General features: G+C 43.0%; 1 protein-coding gene across 1 annotated transcript in view; it reads left to right on the forward strand.

Annotated features, from left to right (window-relative positions):
- Positions 1–20,294, forward strand: part of C17H1orf21 (chromosome 17 C1orf21 homolog) — a 223,820-nt gene that overhangs the window by 173,536 nt on the left and 29,990 nt on the right. The window contains exon 4 of the mRNA XM_032318936.1: positions 19,753–19,829. Within this exon, the coding sequence (XP_032174827.1) occupies positions 19,753–19,829 (77 nt within the window). The remainder of the gene's footprint in view (positions 1–19,752; positions 19,830–20,294) is intronic.

Genomic DNA, 20,294 nt, shown 5'->3' on the forward strand with positions numbered 1-20,294 from the left:
AGAGTCCCCATTTAAAAGCTTCTACGTGTGTGACATTACATTGTTCCGATCCCTGCCCATCTAAACCCGAATGGGAGGTGTTGTGTTTGCCACGGCCACCATGCCTCCAGATCCCTTCGCTCAGTGGATCGTGTGACACGACAGTTGTCTTCGGAGATTGCCAGACTCTGTAGACTAATAAGGGACTACTGTAATGGATTTTTATACATAAATCTTTTTTTGTTTAATGTCAATTTTGAAGTATATAAAAATAAGGCAAGAACATAAAATAGACCTGATGAAGCGTCAAGAAAATCTTTTAAAAGAAGCCTGGGGGCGGCTAGAGGTGAGAACTCCTTCTCCCTTGTGCTGTGCATTCTTTAACATTGGGTGAAGTGGACGTAACATGAAATTTACTACTTGAACCATTTTTAAGTGGATAGTTCAGTGGCATTAAATACGTTCACGTTTTTGTGCAAACGTCACCATCCTCCATCTCCGGGACTTTCCTCATCTCTCTGTACCCATGAAACACGAACTGCCCATTCTCCACCCTTCTCTACCCCCAGCCACTGGCAGTGAACCAACTTTCTATCTCCATGAAGCTGACTCCTGTAGGTTCCGTAGAAGGTCTAAGCTGACATGATCAGTACTACAGTTAAGAGAGGAACAGATGTTACATATTACTGTTACTACCCAGAGGGTTTATGGTGAATATATTTCAAAGGTTTTTAGAGTGAAATAACATATGTTAAGCTCTTTCTCTTTCTTTGAAATAAGTTCAAACCATTTTTTTTTTTTTTAAATCCTGAGGTTCTTGTAAGTTTTAAAAGTGATGGTGCCATGCGCTTGGACAGATGTGATCCCTTGTTCTTTTCTCCCGTGGGGCCCACGGGTGATTTCAGTGACGGCTACAATAGAAGCTCCCTTCCTTCTTCCCTTTGGTGCCGTCACCCTCCCAAGTCCATTCCTCGGAACCACCTGCCCAGCATCGTACTCCGAGTGGGATTAATGTTGCCAAAGAGTGTAGCCGTCCAGTGAAAGAGGACAGACAGTCAATCGTTTCTCTTCCTCAGCCTTCTACCAAGTGCCTCCCACTGTCACATACCGCCTACAAACGCAGATCAGACGCTATCGCTGTCTCTAAGGGGCTTCCGTTCCGGGAGGCCGAAGCCTTAAAAAGGACCTGTGGTGGGGCACCTGGGTGGCTCAGGTCTGCCTTTGGCTCAGGTTGTAATCCCAAGGTCCCGGGATCAAGCCCCGCATCGGGCTCTCTGCTCAGCAGGGAGCCTGCTTCCTCCTCTCTCTCTGCCTGCCTCTCTGCCTACTTGTGATCTCTGTCAAATAAATAAATAAAATCTTTAAAAAAACCAAACCAAACAAAACAAAACAAAAAAACCCTGTGGTAAGAAGACAGAGAGAGGTGGATATACAGATAAGCTGAGGCACCAGAGCAAGAACAGTGAGGGGGAAGCTGGTTCCACACAGGAGGCTGAGGATGTCAGTCATCATGGTGGCTTTTTGGGGTGGGGGAACGCCTTTCTCCACCAGGCTGACAAACTGTACCATGCCACTTTGAGGTGCTTCTGCAACTCCTCAGGTTTTAGTCTCTGGATGGCTTTGGAGCTATTCGGATGGTAAAGGAGCAGGGGACCAGGTGGTGTTCATTAATTTGGACAAGAAAGCAGCACTGTCTCTTGCCCTTGTCTCTCATCTCCCTTCGCAGCCGTCATTAAATGGAAGCGTGAGAATTTTGCAGAGCGGGGTTGAAAGTCCTGGTGGTACACAGATTAGCTCAAATCTCTTCTTGCCCCACATTTTGTTGGAAGCTGGACTTCCCTCTTCTGTGGAAGGTTAAACCAAAAACAACTCTCATTCATTTCCAGGTTACAGTGTCCTTTCAAAAAAAAAATCCCTAAAGAGACATCTGCCTGATTTGGAGGAGAAATAATAGAACTTCCTGCAAGACATAATTGTGGTAGAAGCTAGTTATGGCCAGGTGAAGCTTTTGTGGCGACTGGGACCGGGGCGACAAAACAGTGAGCTAGGGATGGAGAAGGATCCCGTGTCATCCGCTCAGGAAGAAGTCACCAGGCTGTGGAGAGGACATGACGTAGCTGTTTGTCCTAGGAGCTGAGCCGATGGAAGTCAGGAATTTCAGCTCCCTTAACCCAGTTTTTTTAAAAGCATCACGATGACAGGTCAGCCTCATCCATTTAAAGCATTCCACTGGACTGTAGTTTCCTCTTGACCCCATATAAAGGGTATTTATTTAAGGAAAAGGCTGTCAATTATGTAAGGTCCCCTGACTTTTGTCATGAACACCTGTCCCAAGCCTAGAACAAGGACCAGGTAGAGATGACAAACAAATTTAAAACCAAATCGTTTATGATTTTATAGAGAGAGACACCGGCTCTCGGGGGCAGGTGGAGAAAAGTGTTGATTGATACTGTTTGTCAATTTCCACCTTGCAATTACTCCCACAAGGACTGACTTGAAACTACCAGCCGCTGGCTAACAGAATTCCTGCATACTTAACAACTGGCTCTCCTAGTCAGGGCTGGCTCCAGCGTACCACTGTACGTCTGACTGGCCGGTAGAAATAGCCTTTTTTAAAGACTTAAATTGGAGTGGTTGCCAGAGGCAGGAGGGCGGAAGGCACACAACATGGGTGAAGGGGGTCCAGAGGTCCAAACTTCCAGTTACACGATGAATAAGTTATGGGGATGTAAAGTACAGCATGGTGACTATAGTTAATAATACTATATTACCTATTTGAAACTTGGTAGGAGAGTAGACTCAGCAGCAGTTCTCATCACAAGAAAAAAATTTTTTTGCAGCTACATATGGTGTTAAATGTTAACTAGACTTACTGTGGCGATCATTTTGCAATATATACAAATGTTGAATCATTGTGTTTTACCCCTGAAAACTAATTTAATGTTATGTCAATTCTACCTCAATTTTTTAAAAAGATTTTATTTATTTATTTGACAGAGAGAGCACAAGCAGGGGGAGCAGTAGACAGAGGCAAAGGGAGAAGCAGACTCTGCTGAGCGAGACCCAGATGCAGGACTCGATCCCAGAACCCCAGCTTAACCAACTGAGCCATCCAGGCTCCCCTCTACCTCAGTTTTTAAAAATGTAATTTGAAGCCTTTGGGAGGGGTCCTCACTGCTGGCTGCCCTTATCAGTCATACCTGGTGCCTCTGCTCCCTGTTGTTCACTCAAGGTGCCATCAGCTAGTCACACAGCTTGCCTGGCCTTGAGTTGCTTTGGTCTGGGAGGTACAGATGCTGTTTTTCACCAATGGCCGTGGGGCTTTGAAACTGGGTTTCTTCCAGGCTTCTCGTCTCATCTTCTGTTGTTGAAACACAAAGCAAGTGATAAAAATTATGTGGACTGCTCTTACTCTCACCCTCTTTAATTTATACAGATTTGGGTTTTTTAATAATGAACAATATTGGGGCGCCTGGGTGGCTCAGTGGGTTAAGCCTCTGCCTTCGGCTCAGGTCATGATCCCAGGGTCCAGAAATCAAGCCCAGCATCAGGCTCCCTGCTCAGAAGGGGGGCCTGCTTGTCCCTCTCCCTCTGCCCTCCCCCCAACCCCCCTTCATGCTTTCTCTCTCCCACTCTCTCTAAAACAAAACAAATCAAAACAAAAAGAGTGCACAATATTTATTGAAAGAGATGAGATGCCAGTGCATGGTTCCTAACCCCCTTTGGCCAATAACTCTCTGACCTTGGGCAACTCAGAAGATGTCTCAGACCCTCCATATCCTTAATGGTTTCCTTAATGTTCTCATCTGTGAATGCTTGCCTCATGCTGTTGTTGTGAGGCTCAAATAATAAAAAGTTCGAATTATAACAATAACAGCAATCGCTGACATCTGTTGGGCTCTTACCACACGGCAGGGCCCGTGCGTGGCCGTTGGTCTGTACTAACGTAATGAATGCCCGCAGGCCCTGGTACGGTCTGGCACCTGCCAGGGGTGTTCAGTGATAGCCATTATGTTGACTTGTTACTGGTTTTGCAATTATAAGAACCCACAGTGATAAAGAATCAAAAGCTGTGTTTCTCTATTGTCAGATAATCACAGGGCATCAGTTACGTACATACCTAATGGCATCGTATAAGAAACAGATTAAACACAGTTAGATGTGTACTTGAGGAGTTTATCTTCTGAAACAATGACTCTGGGAGACAATAGGGACTTGGGCAAGCACCTCAGCATACGTACAAGTTGTTCTGCGTTGTTTCACTGCCCTCAGAATGTTTCCTACCCAATGACCGTTGGACAACAGATGGGGCCCTCAACATTGGTGAGATTTCATTCCAAGATTCCCCTTGAGAGATGGGATGAAGCCTCTAATATTTCTATTGAGTTTTATCAGGAAACCTTGGATGGTGGTAAAGATACCCTTTCCGTTGTATTCACATGAGAAGTTTTCACTGTGCTGTGGTATTTTCCAGAATGCAAGCAGGATTTTTTTTTTTTTTAAGTCCCTGAGAAAAGTGTCTGCACCTTCTGTATGAATCACGTGGGATGGCACCTTCTTGTTCCTTTGAACACAAAGTTTGAGGGAAACGTTAGTCTAAAACACCAGCTTTCGTCAGTGAGCACTTGAAGGGCTTCCCGAGACGGGTCTGCTGACAGCATTCATGTCTGTTCCTAAATGAGAAAAAAAAAAATCCCATTCTAATTTAGTAATATTTCTGTGCGTCATCAGAACAGCCTTTTTAACAGTTAACGCTGAAAGAGTAATGCAGAAAGTGCTGAAGAACACGGAGATCCCCACTCCTAACCTGGGTATTGGTGGCTTGGAATCAACACCCAAGACAGCTGCCTACGGAAATTCAACAGGCATTGTATGTCCTCAAGCCAGAAGTAAAGATAATGTGCCTTGAGAACATGAGAAACTCAAAAAGTGGGGGACTGCTGGTGAGAACACTGTGGCTGGGTGCACCCGGGACGTTTAAGTTGACGAGATGTGAATGTGGGGAAAGTAATTTTCCTAAAGTCTTCTAATTTTGTACACAATATGTGGTTTTAAATATTTGTGTAGCTGAACTAATATTTATTTTAAGTCCGTCGCCTGAAGGTTTCGACTGCATTCCGGAAGGATGGATGATATATTTAAGCTTGCCAGGACACGTCTCTGAGGATCTTGTCTTTGGAGGAACGGGGATCGTCCCGTGTTTAGGACCGTGTGGTTCATCAGAGCTCTTAGACATGGGGTCTACCATGGTCTTCTCTCCATGCCAGCTCTACCCTCCCCCCAGCCCCCGGCCTTTGATTCGGGTAGGGAAAGACGGTCACTTCAGGCGAGAGGCAAAGTAGAGGGAACAAGCAAGCTGTCTGTGAAGACGGGTTTGCCTGGAAGGATCTCGAGTGAGAAGAATGGAGAAAATGGGATCAGGCATTGCGAAAGCACTTGACGGAAGGCAGACTCACGAAACTGAAGCTTGTCGTACCGCTCGTAAGCCCCTCACTGGAAAGTCTCCTTCAAGAACCTCAAAGAGATGAGAAATGACAGTGGCAGAGAACATAGATCACTGGCTCTTAGCTTTTCTCCCCTGCTTGATTGTCAGGCTGCCCAAGTGGGGCCCAGGCCCAGTAAGGGTCAGCTCCGAAGTCTTATGGGAGGGCACACCAGCTGTGAAGGCAGATGTGGAAAAAGAGGAGTATGGGGGCTTTTCTAGAAAGCTTCTAAAAAGACGGAGGAGATAAGCAAATAAAGACACTCCTGGTTAAACACAACCCTTTACAACATTTCTGGATGATTCTGTTGGCAAAGTTTAGAATAAAGATATTTCTAGCAGCCCATTTCCCCCGAAGGAGTGGGGGCGGGGGAAGTGGGGGGAAAATGTGCTTACCTTATATTGCCTAAGTACCATATTTTATTTTAAAGAGTTTTTTCAACCCAAGTGCTAGTTAGAACGAACCAGTCTTTTCCTAGCCTTGGGCTAAAAGTTACATCAATAATGGAACAAGGCCACATTTGATTATTGACTGTCAAGACTGTGTATAGAAATCCAGTGACTGACTCGGCATTGTGAAATAATCCTGCCGTAACAGGATTGACACTTGTATTAGCTAGAAAGCCTGAGGGCACTGTTAAAACATCGACTTCCTTCATTTAAACCGACTTCTGGTGGGAGAGGTGGCAGAAGGGTATAGAAGAAAATGTATGGGGAGGGACCTAAATTTAGAATTAGCCCGGACTAATCCTAGAAGTGATGGAGAAATAATCAGAGATAAAAGAAATCTGTTCTTTTCCACCAGTCAAAACTTAGAACGCCCATGTGTGAAAACGTAAAAGGATCTTTTTAAACACACCTTTTAAAAAGAGAAATCCATGCAACAGAGAATGTGTTTGTTTTGTAAATATGTCCAGTAATATAAAAGAAAAAACTTTTTTCCATGCAGAGAGCTCACAGGCAGAATAAAAGATGTGGTCTCCTGCCAAGTCGGCACTGGACGAAAGGCAAGCTAATCACTGTTTCCCTGAGCTCCTTGAAAATGGCCCCAACAGGGAAGACTTTCTTGCCTGTTGAGCCACAGTTGTAAAGATTGACTCTGGCATTGCCACGGGGTCTTGGAAAAAGTGAAATCAGGGTGATTAGCGAAGGAGTGAGGGAGTGTTCCTCGTCCACCTGGATCCACTCAGGCCTGACCTCAGATCCGCTCCTGTGAGCTAAACGCTTATGTCCCATGTCCCAGGCCTTCAGACAGGTGGTCTCTCCATCAGCAGGGCCCTCACCAGTCAGCTTCTCCACGAATGCTGGTTGGGTCACATGAAGAGGCTATGTGGTAAGTAAAGGCTATGGTCTCAAAAGGAGTTGCATTCTAATGTATCCATTCAGAAAGACTACATTTTCTCTTTTTTCTTTTTTTTTTTTAAGGTTTTATTTATTTATTGGACAGACAGAGATCACAAATAGGCAGAGAAGCAGATAGAGAAGGGGGTAGGGAAAGCAGGCCCCCTGCTGAGCAGAGAGCCCGATGTGGGGCTCAATCCCAGGATCCTGGGATCATGACCTGAGCCGAACCCACTGAGCCACCCAGGTGCCCCTGCGTTTTCTCTAATTTCTTCTGACTATTCAGGCCATCTGGGTATAGGCCCTGAAGCTTCCATTCCGTTCCCTTCAAGAAATGCACCTCTGCCCAGCCCCGTTTCTGCTTAATAGCTCTGTCACCTTTCCTTTGCCTGCCCAGAAAGATACCTTCCCCTGGAGTCGACCCGCCCATTACACATACATAGCAAGGAAGAAAAAACAATTTGTTTTTGAAATCTGTATTTCAGCCTTTTAATAAGCAACCCCAAGGTTCCTTTATTCTCCATTTTTCCACTACCATTTCCTTTTGTCAGCTCAGCCGAAAACCTGGCTGTTGTCCTTGACTTAACCTTGTTCTCTTCCAGCCCGGTACATTAGATGACCTCAGATTTCATCAGTGCTTTTACTTCTCTAAGTATATATATAAGCACTATGTTGATATATATATTTATTTTATTTACAGATATTTGTATTTAAATGATACAGAGGTGCTATATTTAGTATTGGGGTTTTTTTTTCCTCTGACATTTGTAATTGCTCCCTGAAGGTGGGGATCTCCTTTGCCTTTTTCTTGTCTCCCGCGAAGGAAAGCAGGTGCTCAGCATGCCGTGGGCACTCGGGAATTTTTGTGGCAACTCTCAAATCCATTTCCTCCTCCTTATTTCCAGGGTAACCATCTTCTCAACACAAGCTATCGTTTGTGATGCTCTTCCTGCCCAACAGGTAGCCCAGTGAAGGACGTATGACTAACGTCCCCATTTCACAGCTACGGAAACGGAAGTGCACACGTTAGGTAATCTACTTAAGGTCACACAAGTAGAAAGCGGAGAGGTCGTGTGACTCCAGAGCCTAACGTCTTGTTATCCACTATGCCCTGCCCCTCTGGTTCTTAGGTTGCTTTCATAGACTTTCTGCTGATTTATTGGCACGGCTTCCCCATGGGCTCTCTGCTTCCATCTCTGAAACATTTTGCCAGAAGGTTCATAAACTTCTTCAGTAGTTCCTCCTTGTTTCCGAAGAAAACCCAGTGTCCAAGCATGAGCTCCACCCCTGCCCACCCCATGTCAGCCCCTCAGGCTCTCCCAGGCTCTATATGGTTCCAAGTACTTGTCAGGTTCTCTCCTATCCCTGTCAGGGTGTACATTCTTCCTCCTTCCAGACCCATCCCTGCCTGGTTCGCTCTCCAGGAAGCTTCCCTGACCACCTCCTCTGAGTTGAGTGTCATCTCAAGCGCTTCTACCACACATACGTCTACCGTTTCCAAACATCAGTTCACACTCTCTGGTTTTTTAGTGGATGAGAATGATATCGCCAACTCTCCAGCACAGTCTGGTGCACAAGAACCATTAAACATTGATTTAGTGAAGAATGGACCATTAGGTTTCTCTACTATGGTTTTCCGCAAGTACTTGTCAATTCATGTTTCTTTCCCTATGTACCTTGGGACTGGTGTGTGCTGATAAGACTGAGTTTTGCAGTTATGAGATGCCGAGTTCTTCACTAAGAAAAGGTAGAGGCAAGAATGACCCCTCCCCCAAGATGTCCACATCCTAATTCCTGGAACTTGTCAATATGGTACCTTACATGGGACTTTGCAGATGTGATTACATTAAGGGTCCTGACATAGAGCAGTTACCCAGGGGGGGCCAGTAGCATCACAAGGATCCTTCTAAGAGGAATGTCAGAGGAACAGATCGGAAATAAAAGATATAAGGATGGAAGCAGAGCTCAAAGAAGAGAGATGCTAAGCTCTGACTTTGAAAAATGGAAAAAAGGAGACTTCACCAAGGGTAGTTAATTTCTAGAAGCTGGAAAAGTCAAGGAAACTTTCTAAAAATCTATAAGTCTGTGGTAATTTGTTAAGTGGGAGTAGGCAGCCAATATAGATTTGGTACCTTGATATATAATAGTGCTCTAACGAACACCTGTAGATGTGGAGGGGCTTTGGAACTGGGAAGTAAGTGTACAGAGACTAGAAGAATTCCGAGAAGCACGGTAGAAAAAGCCTAGCTTGCCTTGAACAGTTAGTAGAAATATGGATATCGGAGAGTCTGCTGGTGAGGTCTCGGGAAAAAAGTGAAGACCATAATGAAGAAAACCCATACCTCTTAGAGAACGTCAGACTTCACAAACACACTGTTGGTAGAAATACGGACGTGAAAGTCACCACTGGCGAGTTTCTAGTTAGAACCTGGAGGAAAGGTGACACTTGTCATAGCCAAACACAAGTGGATCATGTCCTACAGGGATGTGGAAAGCAGAACTTGTGAACAATGAACTTGAATATTTAGCTGAGAAGATTTCTTAGCAGAGTGTTGGAGTCACCGCATAGTTTCTTCTTGCTGCTGATAGTAAAATGAGGGAGCAAAGGGATAAATTGAAGGAAGAATTGTTCATCAAAAGGAGCCAGGACTTGTTGATTTGGGAAATTCTTAGCCTGTCCAGATTGCAAAAGATGCTAAAACTGGAGATTCGCTCTCAGGAACATGTGCTCTGGAAAGAAGGCCAAGGGTGTGGCTGAACAGTCTTATGCTAATCTCTGGAAAAAATTAAAAGGTCAGACTGTTCAGTCGCACGGATGACTCTCTGAGTAAGATGAGGCGTGTATTCCCTCAACCATCCCAGCAGAAGCCAGAAATAGAGCTGGGAGCATCTAGGAAATCTCCGTGGAAGGGCCTCCTGGGTAACGAATGAAGCCCCATGACATCCACGGGGGCCCGTGGCGTTCTTGAGGAGGTGACACCAGCAGAAAGACTGCCAGTGTGAACCGGGAGGGGCAGCGAGAGGGTGAAATGGAAGAAATGGGTGTCAGGCCCCCAAACTTGTGCAGGCAGGAAACAAGCTGATTAAAAAGGTGAGCTGCAAACACATGTTGCTGCCCTTTAAGAAAAAGGAAGAATGAACACAAGTCTGGAGCCACAGGTCCAGAGACCGGAGTCTTAACCCACAGAGGATTAATCCCAGGCCTTGAAAGCTTATGGAGTTTGCCCAGTTGGATTTTGCAATTGCTTGGAACAAGTAACTCTTTTTTTTTTTCCTTCCATTTCTTGCTGGTTGAGTAGGAAGGCCTCTACTGTCCTCTTACGCCTGCCCCACCAGTGTATTTTGTGAGCAGGTCCCTTGATTTCTAGTTCCACATGTTCACAGATGGAGACCAGTTCTGCCCTAGGATGGATTAGATCCAGAACCTCATTCATATCTAATTTATTTAGGTAATGAAGTTTAGGGACTTCTGGGCCAATACGACTTGAGACTTGGGTTGATGCTCTAGTGGGCTGATTTGGGGGTACCTTGAGGTGAACCTGTTTTGTGTGTGGGAGAGTTCTGAATCTTCGGTATGAAGCCAGGCAGACACGGTGGTAGGCCAGAAAAAACCTGCCCCCAGACATGTCCACATCCTAAACCATGGAACCTATAAATATGGCATCTTACCTGGGAAAAGAGATTTTACAGGTGTGATCAAGGATCTCGACATGGAAAGATTTTCTTGATTTGTGCAGGCCCAATATAATCCCAAGGATTCTTTCAGGAGGGAGGTAGGAGAATCAGAGTTAGAAAAAGACAACGTAAGGACAGAGCAGAGGTCAGAGAGTAGTCAAGATGCTACAGTACTGCTTTGAAGATGGACCATGAGCCCGCGAGCATAGGTGCCGTGTAGAAGCCGAGAAGGGTAAGGAAACGGAGTCTGTCCTAGACCTCCAGAGGCTGCAGAGGCAGCCCTGCAATTGTTTTCAGACGTCTGGCCTCCGGAAGTATATAAGAAAATAAATGTGTGTGGTTTTAAGCCCCACGTGTGTGTTGACTTGCTACAGGAGCAGAGGAAACTCAGGGTGCAGATTTCCTGGGCACTGGCGAATTTGGAATTTAAAAAGGGTTGTGGGTGTGTCCAGTGAGTTCCGGAAGGCTGGAGCCTGATTTTTTGGCTGGCTTCTACAGCACAATGAGTGTGAGAAAAACAGTCGTTCCTGTAAGAAAAACTGATCATTTAACTTTTTTGTTTTCAGCTTTGACGCAGACAGTTTGTTCAACTTAGATAAACTCATTGAGATTTCTGTTCATCACAGGGAACGTTTAGCAACTCTGTCTAAATGGTGACTTTTTATTTGCTAAAATATTAAAGACATAATGAGTGATACATTTCTTCATTCTCATATTTTATTAGCTTTGATCAAATATACTTTGATTTTTCTGACTATATTTTTACCCACCAGAAAAATCTGTGACAAAGCATGTTTATTTTGTGCTCAAGAGCTCTTAAATGTGGTCTTTTAGGGAACACCATCTATTGATACTTGAATTCCTAAAATCTTTGATCTTGTTATTATGGATGGTAGTGAATACGATTGGCACGTCTGTGTGTTTTGTCTTATTCGGTGATTGGAGAGAAGTGAGAAATGGAAAATTCAAGAAGTGTGCGAGAGTGGGTGTAGGTGTGGACATAGGTGCAGTTTTCTGGGGTATAAACCACAGATTTTGTCTCTGTTTCCCTCTTCATGGGTCCACCTGGCACTTAGCCTGATTCACTAACGCTTTTCCCCTATAGTCAGCTAACCACGTGGTTTCAGCTTTGTCTTGAAGATTAAACTCAAATTTTAGCCCAATCTAAACTTTCAGTATTTTAGATTCTTCCATATTTGTGCAAATCACACATACTTTAGTTCGAGTAAGGTACTTGACACAGTTGTACATCAGATTATTCAGAAAAAAAGATTTCTGGGATTAAAGTTAAGTAGTTCTGTGATCAAGAAAACATACTTTTTTAAAAAAATGAGGATGGTGATGGTCATTAGGGCTATTCGTAAATATTCCAATGTTGTTCTTTCTAAGTACATACTAGGATTATACGTTCTCCATTCTCTTGAATTTATGTGTAGTTCTCTGATTTGCTTTGGCCCATAAACACTAGCACTTAACTATTGCTCTGCTGTACCGTCACCTCCTCTGCTGTGATGATTGTGACAGCACGTACCAACACGGGGCCTCTATTAGCCTGAGTCCGTGAGGGGTTAGGATGAGCAGAGCCCTGCTTAGCTTGTGCAAGACATACAGCATGTGCAAGACATAAACTTGTATTTTATTGAGCCACCGATAATTGGGATTTTTTTTTTTTACTATAGTATGATGTCCCCTGTTCAAAGTGACAAAGCGTCTCGGGCAAAATCTGAATATGGTTCTTCGAGATTAGTTCATTGTCTGGGTGTGTATATAATACTTCTTGGAAAAACTCAGAGATACATCATCTTGTGGAAAACATCCTCGACTTAAAATTCTCCATGTAATTTGACAACATTATAGAGAGCTTGTTACTTTTAATTACTGACATGTTGGCATGGTGACTTAATGACTGTTTTAGATTTGTTGGGACACAACTAAATCTGTTCCAAGCACTTTCTTGCAACTCTGTTTACTTTTTAAAGATTATTTTAAATGTTTACAATTTACCTCAAAGGACAACTGCACAAAATATATTAGATCTTTAGAACTGATTTGCCCACCACCTTAACATTTGCTTGATATAAAATGAGGTACGAGGCTATATTTTAATTTATAGAAAAAGAATTGCCATAAAGCTGATACTTTCCATGCCAAGTTCATTACTACTAAATTCTAACAAAATACTAATCATTCTGATAATTTCCCTGGATAGGTAATTTATAAATGGAAGTATTGAGTTCATGAAATTATGAAGATATAGGTTGATCCAAGTCAACAGTTGCATCCAGTAGCTTGGGCCTTGCTGTTTGTTAATAACCAGAAATTCTGGTAGAGTGAATAAATATGTCACCATCCTTCCGAAGACAGAAGCTTAAAATTCCTTTATATTTGAAGAAAGTGGTATCTTATCCCACTAATGCCACATGAGAAATGCCATATAAAACATCAAATGAGGGTGTGGAGGGTTTTTTGTGTTTTTTTTTAATTTTATTAATTTATTTGAGAGAGAGACTGAGCAGGGAGAGCAGCAGAGAGAGGGAGAAGCAGACTCCCTGCTGAGCAGAGAACCCCACGCGGGGCTTCATCCCTGGACCCCGAGATCACAACCTGAGCCAAAGGCAGGTGCTTAACCAGCTGAGCCACCCAGGCGCCCTTCGAGGTTGTTTTCTTAGAGAGTGCATCCTATGGGTTACTCCCTCAAAGTTGGAATGACTGCTCGTGTATTTTATAGCCGATGTCTTCCTATTTTAAAGATGTGTGTACCCCCATCTCCTAATTGTAGTTAAATTATTTACCTTTCTAGTTTTCATGTACTTTCTGAAATGCATTGGTTAAGATTACACACACACACGCACAGAGTCGGGGTGTAGGGGGAACCCTTTGCAAATTCATATTTAGTGCTTTTGTGTCTTTTCTCTGTGCTGCTCCCTCACTGGCAGTCCCAGAGGCTAGTCCGCTAACCCCCACTACTTTTCTCTAGGCCTCCAGCTTCCTGCATCCATCCGGACCCTGGGATTTCTTTATAAGACTGAACTTCCTCCTGTTGGGCCCTGAAAAAGAGACTGAGATTCCTCCCCACGTTTCCAGCCCAGAAAGAGCTCAGGGGGCCTCACGGGGCTACAGCTATCTAGATCTGCTCAGACTTAGTAGAACGACACAGGCAGAAGAGTGATGGGAGAAAAGAAGTTCCATCCCTCGCCAACGGGGAGGGGCTCTCTGTCGTCTTCCTGAAGGCACAGTGCGGCTCCCTTCGAATTCAGGAGTGGTGGGGCGCCTGGCCAGCTCAGTGGGTGACACATGCCGCTCTTGATCTTGCGTTGTGAGTTAGGGCTCCACACTTTAAAAAAAAAAAAAAGAATTAAAGAAGGGAGGTTTGGGGGGATTTCTTCAAGAAGCTGTCAGTTTCTCGTAGGGGTCCTGACTTTCCCTGTGGGAGGTGCCACCCAGGGACTGGGGAGCGGCAGCATAAATAATGGCTGGTTTGATTTTCTCCATCCTCAGAGAAACTAAGAGAATGGTAAGTCGACTCTAGACACTGACAAGTGTGTTCTGTTCATCAAGAGGGAGAATTACTCCAAGCAAAGGAGTTATTTGATTTTTGCTGTTTAAATAAACCTGTCACTACCTGGCTTTAGTTTCCAAATATTTTTGAGAAGTAGATGCTTTTTTTTCAACTGATAAAACTAAGTATAAACCAGGTTAAAGGGGGTGCTGCTCTAGGACTCTTACTTTATATGCAGATTCCTTGGGACACCTGGGGAGCTCAGTCGGTTAAGCATCTGACTCTTGATTTCAGCTCAGTTCTGGATCTCGGGTCATGCATTCAAGCCCTGTATTGGGCTCCACACTGAGTATGGAACCTACTTAAAATAAAATGAAATTCAGATTCCTAGGCCTCGATGCCAGAGACACAATCTTGGTCAGGGCCTGGGAATCTGTATTTTAACAAACATCCCAGAGGACTCTGATACCAAAATGAATGGATCATGAAAAACACTGCTCTGCAAACTGCTTCCTGGGGGCTTGTCCAATGGCTTTGTCTTAGTCCCACTTGGTTCCAGTTTATTTTAGGTAGTAGTTTATAAGTGTCAAATACCAATAAAATCGGTTTTTCTGCCAAGGAAAATGATATCTTAGTTACCGCTTCCATCATCAACCAGATTCTCTGTTCCTATTTCTGGAGCACCCCAGACATGGCATGACTCTTGGCTCTCTGTTGGGTCTTCTCCCAACAGGCAAGGCTGTTATTGGGACAAGGCTCCCATTAGCCCTGTCTTGTCAGTCCTTCTGGTTTTCTTTGTGTGTTTGCTTGTTTCTTTGCCCTTTTTTTTTTTTTAAACAGATCTCTGTAAATCTCCCCTTCCCCAACAAACAAACCAGACAAGAAGTTAAGTGATGTTTATAAGGAAATAAAAAACTGACTTCTTGAGGCAAGTAGAGCTAACTGGTAAGCATGTAAATGCTCCCACGTAGCAAGGTGTTGGGTGTTCTGAAGGACACAAAGAACAAACCCACATAAATCATATATATATATTTTAAAGATTTTATTTATTCGACAGATAGAGAGAAATCCCAAGTAGGCAGAGAGGCAAGCAGAGAGAGAGAGAGAGGAGGATGCAGGCTCCCCGCGGAGCAGAGAGCCTGACATGGGGCTCGATCCCTCGATCCCAGGACCCTGGGATCATGACCCGAGCCGAAGGCAGAGGCTTTAACCCACTGAGCCACTCAGGCGCCCCCATAAATCATATTTTTAAGAATAAATAAAGTCTACATGAGGCACCCTCAAATGGCAATAATCGAAAAGACACTATCAAGTGTTGGCGGGTTGTGGAGAACCATCCCGCATCCCAAGTGAGAATGTAGAATGGTGCAGCCACTTTGGAAAACAGGTTGGTGATATCTTAAATTGTTAAATATACACTTAGCATATAATCTAGCAATTCCACTTCTAGGAACCTGCCCAAGAGAAATGACAATATGTGTTCACACAAAGACTTACATATATCTGAGTGTTCCTGGCACCATTATTATAATATCCTAACTTGAAACAACCCAAACATCCATCAAGTAGTGAATGTATGAACAAAATACAGTATACCCATACACTAGAATATTATTTAGTAACTAAAATAGGTGAAATACTGAAAGATGCTACAATATCAATGAACCTTAGGAATATTATGCTAAGTGAAAAGTACCAGACCCCAAAGACTCTGTGTTCTAAGATTCCATTTTCTATGAATCTATAAAAGGCAAATTTGTAGAAACAGAAAGCAGATTTGTGGTTGCCTGGGGCTTACAGAGAGGAGAGAAGACCTGTAAATGGATTAAGGAAACTTTTTAGGATAATAGAACTGTTCAAAAACTGTTCAAAAACAGTTGTATAAATTTACTAAAATCACTTCATCATACACATATTATGGAAATTTATGGAATGTAAATTTTACCTCAATAAAGTGGTTTTTTATTATTTTTATTTATTTATATATTTTTTATTTTTTTAAATAAAGCATATAGCAAATTAAATAATTAATAGTTCTTTTCTCTGCAAAAGAAATCAAGAAACACTAGTCAAGCTATGGCTGCAAACCTGGGGTCCCTACAACAAACAGTCTTAGGATGTCCTCAAGCTCATTTTCGTGACCGTACTAAGAAGCAATTTGCCTTTTTTGCCATGTTGACATTTGCACTGATGGTGCAAAAACAACGGGGGGATAAAACTGCTGGTGTCCCAGCACAAATCAGGGCAGTGGCACCAAACTTTATAGTCATTGTATTCACCTCTTCCCCCCGCCCTCTCCCCCCTGCACTTACAGTGGAAGCATACATTCCATTTTCACTTAAGAATGTCCTTGATGAAGCAGTCAATTTTATTTAATTTTATTAAGTCCTGTGCCTTGGGTACAGAGCCTTTTAATAGTCTATGAGATAAAATGGCATTTCTTCTGCACACCCAGGTGAGATGGTCATTTCAACTGTGCAGTTGACTGAGTTGCAGGCTGAAGGAGTGGTTATTTTTATGCAACACCATCTCTACTTTAGAAAAAAATTCCTTACAGACAAATTATGGATATTCAGACTTGGGTATTTGGCAAACATTGTCTTAAGAATAAATGACGAGAAACTGTCACTTCAAAGAAAAAAAAAATGGCACGATGTGTTGCTAGTCATAGAATTCAAACATTAAACCAAAATTAGAATTTTGGAAAATTTTGTACTACCATGAGCTTGACAGCTTCTGGCAAGATTTTCCTAATGAGACTGATGGTGATTTTAACAAATGGGATTTTTTTTTTCATATTGTACAAAGAAATGTGTCAAAATTCAGAGAATATGGTAAAGAGGTCTTGATCCTATAGTGTTTGAGAACTGCTGGCCTCGTGGCTATATCATGGCTTCTGGGGCCATTATGCTTCGGTCCAAATCCTGCCACTATCACTTACCACCTGTGTGGTCTCAGGTAAAAGCCTCAGCCTTCTCTATACAATGGGAATAAAAATGGTACCTATCTCAGAAAGACATTGTGGACATAAGAATGAGCTAATGTATGTAAATATTTGTGAACATTAAAATGAGTTCATATATGGAAATCACTTAGAATAGGGCCTGACTTATATAGTAAGTGATCACTGAACTGTTATTGTGATCTTGGCGAGTGGTAATTTGTAAAAACAAGTACATCCTACATACGTAATCAATAGAAATCTCTCTGTAATTATATATACTTCCTTATTTCTTTTTTTGTAGCTGGGAAATCTGAAGCTGACATTCCCTCCCCGTGCCTCTACCGCATCTTTGGTCCTCCCAAGCCCTGGCAGTGCACGCCTGTGCGCATGCGCGGAGGGTTGGCTTGTCCTGGGCCCGAGTGCCACCACCCCCTCCAACCACTGAGCCCCGTTGTTTGGGGTTTCCTTCTCTTCCTAGCAACCACACACAAGTGTTTTTAAGGAAGATGCGGTGAGGCAATGTAATTGTGAAGATTACCGTTTAATACATTGACTGTAAACAGAATACAATTGTGTATCGTTTACAGTCGTAAAATTAGAGGCCTCATTCTTATCTCAGCAATGTTTACGATTACAGTGTCAATCAATCAATCAATTACAAAATTACAATGTATCATTTAGGCTCAGCGTTTGGGAATTTTTGTGAATAGAGGAAAAGTATAAGGCTCTGTCCTGGGTCCATTTTCGGTGATGAATCCAAGCAGACAGGAAGTTTCAGGGGGAGAAAAAAATGACTAACTCGGAACCTCCCTCCGCAGTCCTTCAGGGAGACTAAGTTGAAGCTATTTTTATCTCTCATGAAAAGAAGCTCATCATCTGTTGACCTGGTTCATTCGTGCCACCAGTATACGATAGGTAACTCCCATGACTGTCAGGCCCTAGAGGGGACTGGGCCTTGCCCTTCTGGAGCTGCTTTGTGAAAGCCGAGGTAGTTCATCTGTTGTTCCCCGGCTGTGTCGGCAGAAGGAACCGTACACATTTTATGCCTTTTAAAAGTGTATGAAAATACTCTTCAGTTTAGCGTGAGGCAAAGAAGGTAGGATAGACCGCAGAAGAACCGTAAGGATTGTTTCTTTTCCTGGAAGATCACAAACAAAAAATTACCCTGTATTTTGGAGTCCTGACGTTATACAGATAAGCTCACCTAAGGGCATGTAAATCATCAGAGGTTCACTGATTTAAATGGCTTCTGCTGTCCTGAGAGAAATAGGAACTCTTGAAAAAGGTCTTTCGGGGACCATCTGTTTTAGGTGCCATCACTCTGCATGTGTGAGAGCAGTGGGTTGGCCCACAGGAATCTTTATTCGTTGCCCTGCCTGGGTCTTTAATTATTGTCAGGTTCCTTGAGTGGATACAGTCACCTGTTATAAATAGGTTTAGAATGGTCTGTCCTTTCACTTCAGGGGATGTTTTCAGAGCAAATTATAAAGCATCCTGAATATTTTTTAAAGATAATATTGTATAAATATAGAGCAGCACTGTTATTGAGAGAGTATACCCACTGATATGCTTGCAGTATTTTTAAAGATTTTATTTATTTATTTGAGAGAGCCAAGCAGCAGAGGGGGGGGGTGTGCAGAGGGAGAATCAGACCCCCCCACTGAGCAGAGAGCCCAATGCGGGGCTCTCTCCCAGGACCCTGAGATCATGATCTGAGCCAAAGGCAGACACAACTGACTGAGCCACCCAAGCGTCCCAATATACTTGCACTTTAAGATTTGAAAGTGTTTCTTTCCTGTGAGGCTGGTAAACTGGGAATAAGGAATCAGATCAGATTTTTTTTTTTTTTTTAAAGATTTTATTTATTTATTTGACAGAGAGAGATCACAAGTAGGCAGAGAGGCAGGCAGAGAGAGAGAGGGGAGGAAGCAGGCTCCCTGCTGAGCAGAGAGCCTGATGCGGGACTCGATCCCAGGACCCTGAGATCATGACCTGAGCCGAAGGCAGCGGCTTAACCCACTGAGCCACCCAGGCGCCCAAGGAATCAGATCAGATTAAAAGCCAAAGAAATGCTTCCTGAGTATAAGTTAGTATTGGATGTTATGAATTCAGTTGAATTCAGTCTCAGTATTTGTTATGGGTGGAATCAATTAATTAATGTTAATCATGTTCCTGTCTCTGTCACTGCCAGGGCCTCGTGCAAACTGTCACATCTCCCTAAACACAGTTGACTTAAAAAAACAAAATGCACTAAAGGGGGCGCCTGGGTGACTCAGTGGTTTAAAGCCTCTGCCTTCCGCTCAGGTCATGATCTCAGGGTCCTAGGATCAAGCCCCGCATCGGGCTCTCTGCTCAGAAGGGAGCCTGCTTCCCTTTCATTCTCTGCCTGCCTCTCTGCCTACTTGTGATCTGTCTGTCAAGTAAATAAATAAAATCTTTTTTAAAAAATGCACTAAAGTCTGTTAACCTGAGCACATAAACAATGTCTATAATTACAGTACTGCTGCTCTTTGGGACTAGAATCTTATGTTCCTTGATTCTCTTACTATTTTTTCCTAGAAATACCTAAACATCAAATATTAGTTGCACATAATTTTCTAAAAATAGTTATAGCTGTTGTAAAGCTAACCCCTTTTTTCCTGTCAGTGTTCCCTGTTAAAATGCTGGGCAGTTTTACCATATAGTGTGACCTCTTTGCAGGGATTTTATCCTTGGGAAGTGACCAGCTGTGGAGTGTCTCAAACAGCTCTAGCATTCTGTGATGATAGTTTATACCGCTGCTTAATTGCTGATTCTCACCTTGTCTTTTACATATGTGTTTATGTTTTTCAGGAAAAAAGTGCCAGTTCAAACGTAAGACTTAAAACTAATAAAGAGATTCCAGGATTAGTTCATCAACCCAGAGCAAAGTAAGTTCTACTTCCTATTTTTCCTTATGTTGTTTTTAAAGCTATTAATGTCTTCAGAGTGAGCTCAGTTTTGCCTGCTAGGTAACCAGGACGTATTGTAAAGCTTCAGTGAATTGAAACAGTGTGGTTTGGTCAAATGGAACAGCATGGGGAGTCCCAAAACAGACCCCCAGTAAATGATAGCACTGACATTTCAGATTCGTTAGAAGAAAATAAAGCAGAATATCATTATGACCATGGGGTAGGAGAATTTTGAGTAAGTCAGAAAAGATTTAGAACTTAAAAGTGATTCATTAATATGACTGCATTAAAGTTAAGAACTTCCATTTATCAAAATTTACTGTGGGAGCGTAAAAGGAAATGGTGGAATATATCTATATATTTAGTTATATTATATTAGCATATAAGCAACAAGAGTTGGGTTTCAGAATATGTAAACTTCCCCTATAAATCAGTAAGTACAAA

This window comes from Mustela erminea, chromosome 17 (assembly GCF_009829155.1).
Source record: "Mustela erminea isolate mMusErm1 chromosome 17, mMusErm1.Pri, whole genome shotgun sequence".
NCBI lineage: Eukaryota > Metazoa > Chordata > Mammalia > Carnivora > Mustelidae > Mustela > Mustela erminea.